Here is a 15190-nt window from a genome sequence, read left to right as displayed (position 1 = left end):
GTCTCCCTGCTTTGCCTCTTTCTTCTTCACTTTTGGCTGGCCCTTATCTCCTTTCACGAGCTACACCCTGGTCAGCATGCACCCCAGTCCCTTTCTCCTCTCTCCCTGCACCTCCTCCCCACTGCCTCTGGTTCCAGCACCCAAGCAGAAGGCTCCGGCATCTCATTTCCAACGCTGCCACCCCCGGGACTGGGTGCTGCATTCCCTGAGTGCCTGCCGAATCTCAAGAACACATCCAAACTGAACACAATGCTCTTTTCAAGAGCCTTTCTTCCTAGCTCAGTGAAGAACCTTCAACGAGACACACGCACACAGAACCCCGTTCCTACCTCTCTTGGTTCTGCACTGCCTTCCCTTGCCTCCTGCCCTCACACACATGTCTAGACAGTTTACGTCCTCAGTGTCTGGTAACAATTGTCCTGCCTTCTGCTGCTCTGCACCTGACCATTTTTATTCACCATCAGAAGCTACTCCACAGCACTCACCGTGTTACATTACTGCCATTGTTACCACCTGCTCCCAACCATGCTTAAACCCTGGACCACCACCACCTTCAAGCTAAACACAAGCCCCTTTAACACAACACAACCCTCTTACGGCCCAGCAGCCTCAGCATCCTACCTCCCTCCTAGCCTTCTCGTTGAGATGCACGGCCCCAAATTGTCCTCTGATTTTTAACTATCCCGTGCATTCTTGCTCCTACCACTTCCTGACTGCCTTTCCTACTTACACCTATTTTTTGGTTAATGGCCAAACTTAAACTACTCCTCAAGTGTAAATTTTAAGCCTGGTAATGGACTACTCTTCCCTTCTGAATTGTCATAGCCCTTACACTGACTATACGATTCATCGAGTCACTGACTTCTTCAGCATCATCTCAGAGTCCTTAACGTCTAACCCAGGTCACCATGGCTATTTTGTGAATATTTACAAACATCTCCTTACTATGATTGCCAGGGGAAAGGATTCTTGCTTGCTGAAACAGTTCCTGGTCGAGTTCCCTGTAGCAAAGAGCCCAGGGAACGAACAAGTCAGAGAGAACAACTCAAAATAAGCAGATCACAGAGAGGCCCCACTGAGGCAGGAGATGAAGAGATAAAAAGACAGGAAAAAAGAGAAAGGGAGGGAAAGTCCCTGGGGCTGGGAGTAAGATGGTACTTTGGGGACAAAGAATTTAAGAAAGCAGGTGCCAGACACATGGAGAATATTAAGGAAGCAGAAAGGGGGAGATAAAATTAATAGGATGTTGATTGCACAACACAAATGCATTCTTCCTGCTTTTACTCACGTTTCCTCGCAAAGACAAGCAGAGACTTAAAGGATTTTTATTCATTTAATTTTTTTTTTTTTGGCTCCGAGACTGTGTTTATTTGAATGTGACTTTTCAGACAGGATTAGGCATTAAGACAGTAAGATTTCTCTAGATGACATTTATAATGAGTATATCCTGATTGCCTGAAGCTCAAAACGCTCAGAAGTCGGCATCTTATATATCTTTGTACCCGCAGTACTGAAGAGTGCTCTGCACATAGAAATGAATCAGTGGAGGTCTATATGTGATCGGCAGAGATATGTGGATGGCCAAACAGACCCTGTGGACACAGCGTTTTCACAGCATAGTGTTCTGGAAGACACTGCCCATTATCAGCAGGCAGTATCAGCTTAAGCTATATTTGTCTGAATTGATTTACAAAGATTTTCCATTTGTCGACCAAGCAAATATAACCTTAGTAGGCCAAACTCGCAATTACAGCATTAAAACAGGACAGCTCTGAGAGTGCTGCTTGTTAAGGATGCATGTGAAAACCAAAAATATCGTGGCATTCAAAACCCAAATGTCAGGGAGAGCATTAGAGATGAGAAAGGAAGAGAGTTTTTTTTTTAAATGCTGTCCTAATTATTTATACTCCTCACCAGAAACTAGACGATTCTCTCCTCCTGACATGCTCTTCGTAGGCCCATTCACTTGCTGCTCTGACCATCATACCCAAGACCTTCTGAAAAACAATTACGATTACATGACTTTATAAAAAAATTTAAATGTTCCTTTCTAAAGCCTCCCTGATAGGTTTTCCAAATATTTGTCTTTTCTGGAACATCTTTTGTGCCATTGTCATGGGATCTTTCTGACTCCATAAAAATTCCATGGTAAAGGGAATTTCAGTACCTGCCACTGGGATACTGAGGTGGGAAAGCCAAGGAAGGCAGAGAGGAGATGGAGGTGGAATCAGAGCCCGAAGCCCTCCAGAACTGCAATGCTAGCTGGCACTGAGGGGGCGGCAGAGTCGCTGAGATTAGCACCCACCTGTTTCTCCCTTCTCTGCCTAAAAGCCAACTCTGACATGCAAAGTCTATGTCACTGCTCCCATGTGAAAATGTGACATCACAAGGAAGCCTCTGTAAACACATTCTATTTAAACAGTTTTGTTCTGATCTCTTTCCAGCAATTGCTATGCCCTCCCCACTGGAGGAACCCCCCAATCAGTGAGGGGTCTCAGATTGCTAAGAGGAGCATGTCCACCTCCAGTGGAACCTAGTTACTAGCCTCTAGCCAAACGCTGATGGAAGAGAAATGGTGCTGGCTTCCAGTGGTAAACTGGCTCTTGGAGCATTTTGCCAGCCATTCATTGCAGAAATGTACAAGTCTTTGACTCAGCATGTTCTGTATCTGAAAGTTTAACCCAAATAAGTCATCATCAAGGACAAAGATATGCTTATAATGACTTCCGAAATTCTGCCTGATAAGGTGGGTGGGTAGAAGGGAGAAAAGAAGAAAGCAAGAATGTAGGAAGGAAGAAAAGGGGCTACTTGTTTAACAATGCCATATTGATTAAATGAATTATATTGATTAGACTAAACATTATACAACCATTAAGATGATGCTATAAATTTATAATTAACCAAAAAGAGTGTCAGTGGTATCCTAACTCAGGAAAGCAAATAGCCAGACAGTATGCAAATGGGTTCTCCTTGCAAAATTAAAAGTGCCTGCGTGCGTGTGTGTGTGTATGTGTGTGCTCACATGCATGAGTGTACACCATCATACAGAGAAGAGCTCTCTCTGCAAGGAAATCTCACAGAGGAGCCTGGCTGTCGGTACAGGTGTAGGTGATTATAAGGAAGTCTTCCTTATCTGTCTTCCATATATTACTTTCATAATAAGAAGCAAACAATAGAGCCTTTTATTTTTCAAAAGAAAGTAAATCTGAAAATAACCTTCTTCCTCTCCAAGAAAACCACTGCCTCTGAGTTTTACATACAGAATCCCAAGAAATGTATACACACTTTAGGAAGACAAAAACAGTATAACATTTTTGCAAGGGATGGTATTACCCTCATACGGAGGACCCCAGAGGATGTCATGTATCACAGAAAACCCACTACACTGCCAGCCCTTAGAGAAGAAATTGAAAGTGCATGTGCAGTAATCTCAATGATTAAGGCTACCCAATAAGCAGTTCGCAGTACTAATAACTGTCTAGAAGCTGACAGCCACCACTTTGAGCACCGCTTGCAGAGGCCAAAGGTAACTTAGATTAATTTCATGATGTCTCCATAAATTCAGTGTTCAAATATTTACACAGCTTTTTTTCCTGAAGTGTACACATTTTGGGGGGACTATATATTAGCACCCCTCACCCTGGCACCACCTCTGTCACTCCTCCCTTTCTCCTCTCTTCTCGCCTCTCCCTCCTGCTCTCCATCCTGCTGCCCTCTCCCACCCTATCCGCATAGGAAGAAGAAAGAGCAGAGGTGCTTTCATGGGGAAGAAATTGGGCTGTAAAAGAGACAATTTTCAAAACTGCTTTCTTAGTGGAAATTTGCACTGACAGAAGCTAAGGAAACCTTTTGATGGTAAACTGGTGAAAAAAACCTTGAAAAAGTTTCTCTCAGATAAAATAAGCAGGGAAAAGTTTTCAAAACAATTTAATGAAATTCTGTGCATAAGATTTGAATTCAAATTTACTAAGACTGGCATATGATGTAGTATTTCTTACCAGAATTAAGAAGAAAAGTTTTGATTTATAAAAAAAGTCTACAATTTAATTTTTCCAAATTCATCTGTAAATAAAGTACGTTTACCTGTGTTTATTTGAATAAAAGGCAGAAGAAAAGGAAAACAGAATGAGGCAGAGAAAGAGAGCATATATGCTTACAAAGATGGTCCTCGAGTTTGCTTCATGAGCCCAGGAAGCCTTTCCACTAACGCATCTGCCTGCATTTCAGAATTACCTGCAGTCACCTGGTTTTTTTAAACTCTGATACTGGTGCTCACAAATTGCAGACGCATCCTTGTCCCTTGAAGCACTGTCTTTGCATGTGCTCTGGAATTGAAGTTATGGTTTCCCTCTACTTCTTGATAAGTTACCAGGGTTTGCACAATTGTAAGTGTACCAAAGAATCGCCTAAAGAACTTGATACCTCAGCAGAGATACCAAGTCTGTGTAGACCACAGAGTAATTAAAGCATAGCGTTCATGTTAGAGTCACTTCCCTAGTTCCACGAGAGCAGGGATGGCCTCCAGGCCTAGGACAGCCATATGAAATGTCCTCCAAAGTTTGGGTTTACTAACACAAGCAGTAAGTACCAACAATAAATGATTCTCTCCCATGATAACACTTAGGAAGACAGTAGCTAGACATGAATTTTAATGCCAATGAACTTCTAAAACTATCCTAGCACTCATTAGCCCTGATATTCAATAATCCTAATGCTCAGTAATAAAAAGAAAATGAAAATAGTCTTGTCAATATTGAAATGTGGTTTCAATGTAAGTACAACTTAAATTTCACAGAAATCTTCTAACTAAACGTGAACTATACGAAATTGATCTAAAATAAATTATGCTGTTCAAGGGAGCTTTGCTCCTCTACTTTTGTTCTTTTGTAATTATTACTTTTTATTTTACTGTGTCCAAGTTTGGAGATTTTTTCCCCCTCTATAATAGGGAGCTTGACAGATCTTGCCCAATTGTGGTATTAAGATGACCATAAAAGGTAAAATATTTGCATTTTTATTTTTAAATCTTAAACTTTCTTCAAAAAGATGATGTTAATGATCCTATAGGTGGTAACCTTTCCAAACTATTTCACTCCCAGCTCCCAGAGAAAGGTATCTTAAAGAACAAAATGCAACATTCCCAGAAGAATGGTGAAAACTTTTCTTTCATTTGATCCTCTAAAATACTTTTAATGTAATAAAAAGAGGGCACTTAAATGTCACAGAGGCGGGTTATGAAAATCTTCAAAGAATTCTGAAGATTGACATTTTCCAGTGGGAAATTTTCTTTGCATAGCATTTGCTGAGAAGAATAACTTAGGTGTGAATCAAACTGAATCAGTCAGGTGATCACCACGTAGGCATCACGCAAGTTAGGTGTTATGGCATGATCCCTTCTCTCTAAAAGTTTACAGCCTAAAGCATAAAAGCCAACAAACAAAAACACATGAGGATAGTGATGAATACTATGCAGATGTTAAGTTGTTTGATGCTTGTTATAAATGCAGCTATCAGGGAGAAAAACCAAGCAAACATTTGGTAAAGCAACAATTCTGTAAAAGAGTCAGAAGAAAGGAAAGGAAATCGGAATCAAGAAAAATGATGCCTGTTATACAGACAGAGAAACACACAAAGCATTTGAAGGGTGACAAGCTTCTACTCAGGATGACAGGCCATCTAATGCAGGATTGGAGGGTCGGAAAAATACAACCACAATCCAGGCTGGCATGGGCATCTAACAGTGAGCTGTGGTCCACAGCAGAACTTCTTAGGTATCATAAAGCCAGAATCCGGACCCAGAAGTGAGACTTGCTATGGTGAGGTAGCTGGACAAGGTGACAGTGACAAAGCTGGGAGCAGAGACATTAGGACTTTATGCTGGAAGGAAATGTAAGAACACACCAAGAAGCAGTGGGAGCTGTGCAGCTTTGCTGTCCTGCTTAAAGTAAAGCAAGGACCAACGACCCCAGAAAGCCAGGTTCGGATGACAAGATGTACTCTCAGCGCACCTCCACCAGTTAGAGCTACTGAGGTCCACGGGCTTCTATGAGATGGGCCTGGTACACGAGAAATAAGCAAGCTTAGAAAGTACTCTCAAAGCAACATGCACACAAGACCAAGGGCTTCAGACAGATGTGTTACAACCTTCCAGGTGCCTGGCATGTACCGGGCCTTGGGTCTGATTCCCAGAAACAAAAAAAAATCAAAAAGAAAAACTTTTTTTCAGGGAATGAGTCAGAGCTAAGATGCCAATATCTATCACTATAAAAATGGGCCTAAAATTATAATCAATGAAATTGTTATCAAAGTATACAGTAAAAAATGTTTTTGAAAATTAAGTCTCCTCCCCACTCTTATTTCTTCATACTCTAACTTATTTTATAAGATCTGAGAGGCTTAGAGGAAATATATACCACTAAATGGTAAAATGCAAATTTAAATGGACATTAGAGGCAGGAAAAATATAACTGGAAGCCAGAATGTGTAGAGGAGAGATAAGTGGGGCCTGTGCTCTCCAAGCTGTAAGAGGTGAATTGCCAATTTGGTCCTGCATCTCTGGGAGGCCTTTTTTAATGAGAGGAAACCTACACTATGCATCTTTCAGTCCACATGAGAATCCTTTCTCCTGACACGCCCTGGAGTGTCCCTGGCACCACCTCCCCAAGCCCTTCCCTGCCACCCTGAACGTCCCACAAAGAGCTAAACTCGGGCAGCCCCACGTGGTACCCTTGATCAGGAAGTAGCCATGGGAGTGGGTAGCCAGCCAACAAGACTGAAGTGATGACTGGATGGAGAGAGGCAATGCCATCCTATTTATCTCTGGGTTCTTTTTTACTCTAGAGCAAAAGAAAAGGATTCCTGTGTTGCTATCAACATCTAGAATTTCCATCTGGAGCCCTGAGGCCAAATTGCTAAAATAGACATATACCCCAAAAATGAGTATTAGTCACTATATGCATGACTCTGGAGAGCTCTCTAGCCACAGTGAAAGGCTAGCAAAATCCCCTGTCCCTACTGTTTCTAGAAACCATGTCCCTATCTAAGTACAGCCCACCACCCTGACCACCGCCAGAATATCGCCAAAGTGTCCTAGGCTTTCAGGAGCACTTTTTCCTATATCCCTCTCTCCATTAGATATACAGGATGAAAGCTCTAACTTCAGCTAAATTACTTTTGACACTTGTAACTTTTTAGGACCAGGCTTATAGGAATACACAGAAAGAAAAGAAAGGACAGAGTTCCAGAGCTAAAAATAGTAAAAAATAGAGCTTTATCAAGGGACTCCAAAAGATTTGCCTGAAAAATCACATAAAAGACCAAATGCCACCTCTTCCTTTGGAGGATAAACTGAGAACCCTCCCCCCAAAAAACCATGCCTTGAACCCCTAACTTCATATAAATTCTAATTCCAGTTGTGGTGGTCATTTGTCATTCTCTAGCACTATTCTTAAATTATCCTATGGTCAAAGCATCCTGCACCACTAAAATCCCTTGATGAGTTCAAGAGGATCTAGTGCCATAAGAGGAGTACCTTAGGAAGTCATAAAAATGTAACCAGTAATCTAGATTAAATATTCTAATCTATTTACTGTTTTGATATAAATTAGACATGAAAATGTACTGAAACCATAAAAAAGGATATTACAAATGGGTACCAAATAAAAGCAACAGGAAAAATAAGGGGTTATGAGCAGGATAGTGGAATGAGGATAAAGAGAAAAAAGCAAATATAAGCAACCAGATCGATTTAATGATAGAATAGAAGACAAGTGGAATGAACCAAAATTAAAATAATTTCAAAGAAAAAGAGGGATAACAATAAATATGGATCATTAGAGTGAAAAGTGAGAAAGAAAAAATGGGGTTTCTCTGCACAAGTAGGAAGGGGGGAGGTATGGGTAAAACAGGAGAGCAAACCATGAGAATATTCTGGGTTGTCTGGCATCTGTAAGAATCGACATGAAGGAGAGGAGATTGGGACTCTGGGGAGAGGAGAATGTCCAGCTGGCCATTTTCCTCATAAAAGGCTCTATGATGATTAATCTTGACTTGATTAATCTTTGACTGGACAGAGAAACACATAGGAAACTGGTGAAGCACACTTGTAGGTGTGCCTGTGCAGGTGGCTCCAAAGATGACTGGGATGTGGAACAGCACAATAGTGCTCTGAATTTGGACAACATCTTCCAATAGTCTCTAGGCCCAGTGGAACAAAAGCAGAGGGAGGAAAGTGAAGAACAGGTTCTCTTCTTCCTTCTCTGCTCCCTGGATGCCATGAAGACAGCAGCCTCCTCTATCACAAGTTCCTGCAGACACAAAACTCAGCCTAACTTAAGGCCAGTCAACCACGGACTGAACCCTCTGAAACCAGCAACCACAGTCAGCCCCTCCTCCTTTAAATCATTTTTCTCAGGTATTTTGTCACAGTAACAGAAAGCTGATGAACACAGACGCCAAAAGAGGAGGATTCATATGAGGCCTTAAAAATGAACAGAGTGTGTGGTGTGAGGTACACAGAGTTTGTCTGAGCACAGGGGATGCCAATGGGTGGGGCAGGCTCTGCAGAAGTGAGGAGAACCATGCCTGAGAGCAGCAGAGAGGAAGCAGCCTGGAGAAGGCGCCCAGAGTGGTTTCTCCCAAAGAAATGGTTATTCCTTCAACAGCTTTCCCAACAGAGGCAACTCCATTACATCAATGCCTCCAAGCAAGTTTAAAAAATAGTAATTACAATAATACTTTGCTTAAGAGAGATAAGCCAGTTTTCATGGAAATATACTGGAGCAATGAACTTGGCTCTTCACAAACACAAACTGAGCAAATGAACCACCCAGAGAGCTAATGGGTGTCTCTGATGCACCCTACAGCAAAGCCATCATGAAACAAAGGCCATTTGGTTATTTGCCCCCCAACACTGCATAAAAGAAATAAGAGCTGTATTTAGAAAATAAAAAACAGAAAGGATAATTAAGTAGAGGTCAAAGGGTTGAAATTTGGTAGTGATTCTGGGCCGGAAGGGATAAGTTAAAGAGGAGAGCAGGAAGAGTTGGACAGTTTGTAAGACTTGTATCATTGCTCTCTTCCCATGAAACAGTACAAATATTAGCAATGGTATGTAACAGTAATAGTAACACTGTGATCATCTGGAGTGTACAGAACATTAGGTTCTCAGCAAGAAACTTCACAGAAGAGTGGAAGATCTCGAGGCCAAAGATGGTCAACCTGACTTGAACATTACACCAGGCACTCAAGCATCAAAACATCACACAATCCCCCATGAACATGTGTGATTGTTATGTTTTGCATCAGTTAAAAATAAATAAATAATACTATACCTTCATTCATAGTATATTAGTGTAACCTATGAAGTTTAATGAATAAATAAATAAGTGAATAAATCTGCTCACAAAAATCAAAGCTCTTTCCCAAACACACAGAAGGAAAAACTCTGCTGGACTGCATGGAAATATTCCAACACCCTTGGCTATCAGTTAAGTAGTGGGATCTACAGAAGCTATGGGAAGGTCAGAAACAGTTCCTGGAAACAGTCCTTGGAATGGATCTTCACAGAAATGCATTCATGATCAGAGAGCCGGACTGTGAAAACACATTAGTTTAATAAAAGCCTCTTTTAACAAAGCAAGAAGTATTAAACCTCTGTCAGTGAAGCAAGCATGAGGCTTCTGCAGTGATTATAAAAGATACACTTAGGTTCTTTAAGATAGAAAGAGAGATGCTGTCAGGCATTCCGGGCTGATCATCTTTGAAAAGGTGGTCCAGGTGACAGAAGCAACCGCTGCCTTCATAGATACTAACGTGGAAAGACAGTGATCTCCGCGATAAAGCCAGGTGAGACCTCCACAAAGCTCTCATTGGGAAATGTAAAAGAAATTATGTCACAAATTTCAAAAAAGAAAAGAAAAATGGTTTATGGAAATAAATGATATTACTCAAAACCCTTGTCTCCTCATGATAAAGTATAATTTTGCAGAATTCCTTAATTTAGCAATTAATGTAAGAAATTAATCATTCCTCTAGAAAAAAAAAAAAAACATGTTAACCAGACATCTTTTTTCCATGAAAATTTCTGTGAGCAAAGTGAGTTCCAACTGTATATGAATTCTCAAAATTTCTCTTATCGCAAAAGAATAAATTTATATTAACACTGGAAAATCTCTTTAACCATATTCGTAGTCCCACCGTCAGTTTAAGCTTATAGTGATGCTACGATTAAAAGTAGAATAAAGTGTCAGCTAATATTTCAAATGGACATCTTCTGATAAAACTAATGACATTTTAAAGAGTAGCAATACTTCTTTCATTTTCTTGAAATATTAGCTCCATGTCAGACAGCAGTTAATCTACTGTCTTGGTTACTTTCCTTTCATTGCTAGGACAAAATACCTGGCAACCCAAATGAAGCAAGAAAAGGTTTATTTAGCTTACAGTTTATGGAGGTTTCAGTTTATAATCAGCTCCAAGGCAGGTAGCATGAAACCAGGCCAACACTTTAAGGAAGCAGCCAGCAAAAGCAGCCAGAGCAAAAAGGGGGAAAGGTCAAGCCTCTTTTCCTCCTTTATATTGTACACAGACCACTCCCACCCCTCCTGGCAGGTGTAACACACACAATCTCCTTGCTAGTCTCTTGCACAGGATGAGACTATTAACAAAGTAAGGATCCTGGATCCCTGCTGAATCTCTTAAACTTCTAAACTTCTCAATTTGACACAATGTATCAACCATAACATCTACTAAACAAAAAATTATAAAGATCAGTACAAAACTATGGAAATAACAGAAACTATTTCCCTTTAGATAAATTATTACAACAGACACAGAAGTAAAAGTTCGGTGGAATGTATCAGGGGAGTAACATTCAGATTTGAGCATTTGTCATACATCATCACACAATTTCTGGTTCTCTCTAATCTAATCCATTTTGATGGTCTAATGCTGATATGAAATTAAGTCCTCTCTCCTCTTTTCCCAGCCATACCCATTTCCCAGACTTTCTTCTCTTTATCTCCATCTAATAAGATCCCTACCCTTTCAAATGGATTTTCAAAAACTGAAAAGAAACCTTCTCACCAGAGGAAAGACAGTGAAATGTCAAACATGAGAAATAATATGATATAAATCTGAGCATTTTTACTAACCCCTTTATCTTCATTATCATACCTGTATCAAATAAATGTCTTGGAGAATAAACCTTCATATATATGTTTCCCATTTACAAAATATTTAGCATATCTAAAGAAAAAAATAGAGTACCTGAGAATAATCCCCACTTGTGTAACGTATACTTTCATATCCATTATCTTTTTTAATGCTCCCAAATCCCCTGAAAGACAGGCACTGTCACACACACATACACACACACACACACACCCTCATGCTCCAGGGGAAGGCTGTTGCAATGTACAGGTGTCAACAACAGCAGGAATGGGAAAGTACCTGCATGCATCACCCTGGGCTGGAGGATTCTAAACTTGAACAAGGGTCCGTGCACGGGGACTGTAAGATGGAATGAGTGCTAATACAGTCTCCGATGACACGGCAACACCGAGGGGCCAGAGTGTCAAGCTCAGGCATGCAGGGTGAAGGATGAAGACAACTGGCAGGATTCGGGGAAAGCAGATCCTCAGCAAACTGTCCAAGTGTAGCCCTAAGGAGGTCAGGGGTGGGTGGACCCAGGGAGAGAACATTGAGTGCCACAGCCGGGGAGCAGAGACAAGGGTAAATTGAAGAGGCTGGTTCCAGAAAGAATGAGAAGTTAGAGGTGCCCCAGAGAGCTGTCATCCTTCTCATGCCTTGGTTGGGGGTTCAGAGGTGTTAAGTCTCTTGTGAGCCACTGTGCCCACAGGTCTAGGTTAAGCCAAAATCACAGGGAACAAAAGTTCTTCAGAGAGATGACACTCGATACACTAAATTGCTTACAATGCCTGGCAAAGTAGTCGAAAGAGTCGGAAAGAAAAGTCAGAATCAAATAATTAAATACCAAAGTTGGGCCAAGTTGGGTCAGTGACATGGTGCCTGCCTGGAAAGCGCAAGGTCCTGAGTTAAATTCCTGGTACAAAAAAAGAAATAAATGCCAAAGTTGATACACCTAGGATACTTTGGAGAGGGCTGGAAGACAGCCTCTGTATTCCAGAGCCATCATTTTTCTACTTTGAGCCAAACTGGAAATGTTACGTTGGAACCTCTTTGGGTTATAAGTAAAATCATATCTAAAGCAAAAGAAATAGCATTGACATCCAAAACTCATATTATCTGGGAAAAGCTGCCCATCTACCAGCTCTGAACACACAACCAAGGCTGGGCTGATGTTGCGGTAACTCACCGATGAAGTGATTTTGTCCCAAGGACAGCATCTCCTCCAGGAGGACCAGGCCCCCCGGAGCCTGCAGGGGGGTCACACTGCGTCCATCTATGAGGGAGCACTGCTGAAATCCTGCGGCAGTGACCTTCCAGAGCAAGATCAGCGACGCAGTGGCATCTTGCCGAATCCTGAAAATGGGAATGATGTAAATGCAAAATCTCTTTTGGAAAAGTTCATCTTAGAACCGGTTCATCAAATTAAAAATTTAGACGATGAGTACATCCACAAAAATATCAGGAAACGAGGAATGAGTGTGTAAACAAGTGTCCATGCAGTGCACATTCAAGTTTTCTCACATTTGTTACAAATATCCATCTCCCACTTGGTACGACACTAGTGAGTGCCTCTGCTTTGGGTAACGTTTTAAGAAGTGGTGGAAGAGTATGCTGAGATCTTTTACAAATAAACCCTTCCTTCCCTACATGGTGTAAAAAGAGCTTCGTATAATGTATCACAATGTGGGCTGCGCTCTAAAACAGTCACCCAAGCGATGCTGCCAAAATGAGCAAATTGTGTCACATCCCCCAGGGTTCAGGCCTCCCCAGCTTCTTGTGGTTTCCAAGATATAATCCAGAGGCGATGCCATTGAAGCCCCCCCGCCAAGACTGTGTCTCTGTCACTTCTTCACCCCCCATGCCAGTGACCCAGGGCTTCTGCAGTGAGGAAGCTCCAAACTCTGCATCTTCCTCTTCCACCTGGGAAACGAATTCCAACCCACACAGAATCTTTTCTCTGAAACCCCTGACCTCTTCTGAGACCCAGCAGCTGCCCGTTTTCCCTGCATCCCTGGAGGTCTGGGCTTCTACCTGGGTCAGGGGACGTCAGGGTCCCTGCACAGAGCTGACCCCCAACCCCAACCTCTCCAGCACAGAGCTCCCACCTGGCAACAAGGGACTCGATAAGACTTTGTTAAAGGACTGAATTCATGAGTAAGAGGGCTGGGAACCCCCATCTGTGAATATCGGGCATCTAAAAGTCACTCAGCATTCCATCTCACTCAGCCTGGGTCAGCACTTTCATTTCTGTGCAGCTCAGCGACCTAAGGGAGCCTCCAACAATGTCAGTTTTGCTGGGAGGGGAAAACAAACATGAAGCATTGAATGGCAAAAAAGAATCAGAACTATGCAAAAAGGCATAGGAAGGCAAAGAAATGTGGCCTAGCCAAGGAAGGGCTGAGAGGCGGATTTGTGGAAGTAAAGGAAACTGGTCCTCAGAGCTTTCCATGGACTGAAACACCTTAGGACCGGGGTCCCCCTGCTGGTGCAGCTCAGAGCCGCCTCATACGCCGCCGCCGCCTGTCTGTCTCCCCTTTGGGACCTTGCTCCCCAGTCCTAGGAGCTTGCTCTCCTTATAGGTTCTTCCCTTGCGAAAGTGGCTTCATGGCTAGGAAAGAGGGGCGCAGAGGCAACATAACACCATTCTTCTTCCAGATGTTTTCAGGGACTCTACACTTAGGAAGGCAAGTCCACCCAGGTACATGGACAAGGTCAGCAGTGCCCACTGGCCCCCACAAGGGAGCCAAATCACAGAACTGCTTAGTCAGAGATATCAGTCATCTAACATCCCCAAAACTGGACAGAAAATGACCCTGAGGTCACCTGGGGCATGGGGAGCGTGGTGGTTAATGACAACAAAGGCCAGGTAGTGGGGACGATGGCCAATCTAGGACTCTGTGCTGGCTGCACCCTCACCCGTATCAGCTGGCTCTGGGTAGCTGGAAGCCTAGGCAGAGCACCTGGCACATAACAGGCCACTCCCTAAAGCCATGCCCTCTGCCTCTCCCTCATCACAGTGGGGACAGCCTGCAGTCTGCTATCTGAACGAGCCCAAATTTAAAACAAAGCATTCTCCTCAGCCACTTGCTTTAAAAAAGAAAATTGTAACATGAGGGTTTTAAATGTGGGTTAAATTACAGAAATAGCTTTAAGCAATGGTCCATTAAAATCTTAAGAGGATGATAATTTGGGAAGCAAAAGGCACCAGGAGATGAGGTAACTGATTTTATCGAAGGTCTTGGTTTCTTCCCTCACACTGGACCGAAGCGATCCAGGCTCCTGGCTGCGCATCTCTAACCTGGCTTGACCTGGTCTCTACTGTGCTCCTCTGAATAGCATGTTCTAGTTTTTCAGGGGCCAGTGCAGGTCCACATACAGAATCTGTGATACTCACTGGACTGACCAGTGAGAAGTCCAGCACATGAAGAGACCCCACACAACACAGGGACCATAGCATCGATCTTAGCAGGTTTTAACTGAGAAATTTCTTACTTTACTGAGGTGTTCTGTGGCACTTCAAAGGATACCAGGCGCCCCCCCGCAGAGCTGTTAGAACTGGCATTTCCGCAGGCGGTGTCTGGGATCACCTGGGCAAAAAGAAAACAAAAACAGAAGCTAGGTTATTGGAGTTGATCACAGTACAAGATAATATGCTAAAGCAAAATTTCACGCACTGCATTTTGTCTTGTGCCTGTTAATGTTGACAGTGTGGTCCGACTAGAAGCTGGACACGTGAAGCCTTAGGGACCTCTAAGAAATCGAAAGTTGCACTATCTGATTTTCCAAAGTACAGCTTTCCTGAGAGCAGACTACAAACTGTCAGGACTGTTGAAAGCAATAATAGAATATTTCGGGAGAAGAGCGGGGCTGTACCCTGGTCACTTGCTTTTCATGTAACAGGAAGTTCTTGGCTCTTTGCTCCACACCAGTCTGCTGTCAACCACGGCCTGAATGCTTCAAGGACAGAGGCTGTCTCTAGAAGGCTCCTGGCAGTGGGCACGCAGCTTTGTGCAAGGAGGAGCAAGCTCAAGGCTGCCTC

The 15190-nt window shown here is 42.6% G+C and overlaps 1 protein-coding gene across 1 annotated transcript in view; it reads right to left on the bottom strand.

Annotated features, from left to right (window-relative positions):
* Window positions 1-15190, bottom strand: part of Dner (delta/notch like EGF repeat containing) — a 304215-nt gene that overhangs the window by 168143 nt on the left and 120882 nt on the right. Inside the window, exons 3-4 of the mRNA XM_063237180.1 lie at window positions 14644-14738; window positions 12338-12504 (exon numbers count right to left, since the gene is read on the bottom strand). Of these exons, the coding sequence (XP_063093250.1) occupies window positions 12338-12504; window positions 14644-14738 (262 nt within the window). The remainder of the gene's footprint in view (window positions 1-12337; window positions 12505-14643; window positions 14739-15190) is intronic.

This window comes from Cavia porcellus, unplaced genomic scaffold (genome assembly GCF_034190915.1).
Source record: "Cavia porcellus strain 051 isolate PalLab524CR breed Dunkin Hartley unplaced genomic scaffold, mCavPor4.1 scaffold_26, whole genome shotgun sequence".
NCBI classification, from domain to species: Eukaryota; Metazoa; Chordata; class Mammalia; order Rodentia; family Caviidae; genus Cavia; species Cavia porcellus.
This window is presented reverse-complemented; position numbering and strand designations above follow the sequence as displayed.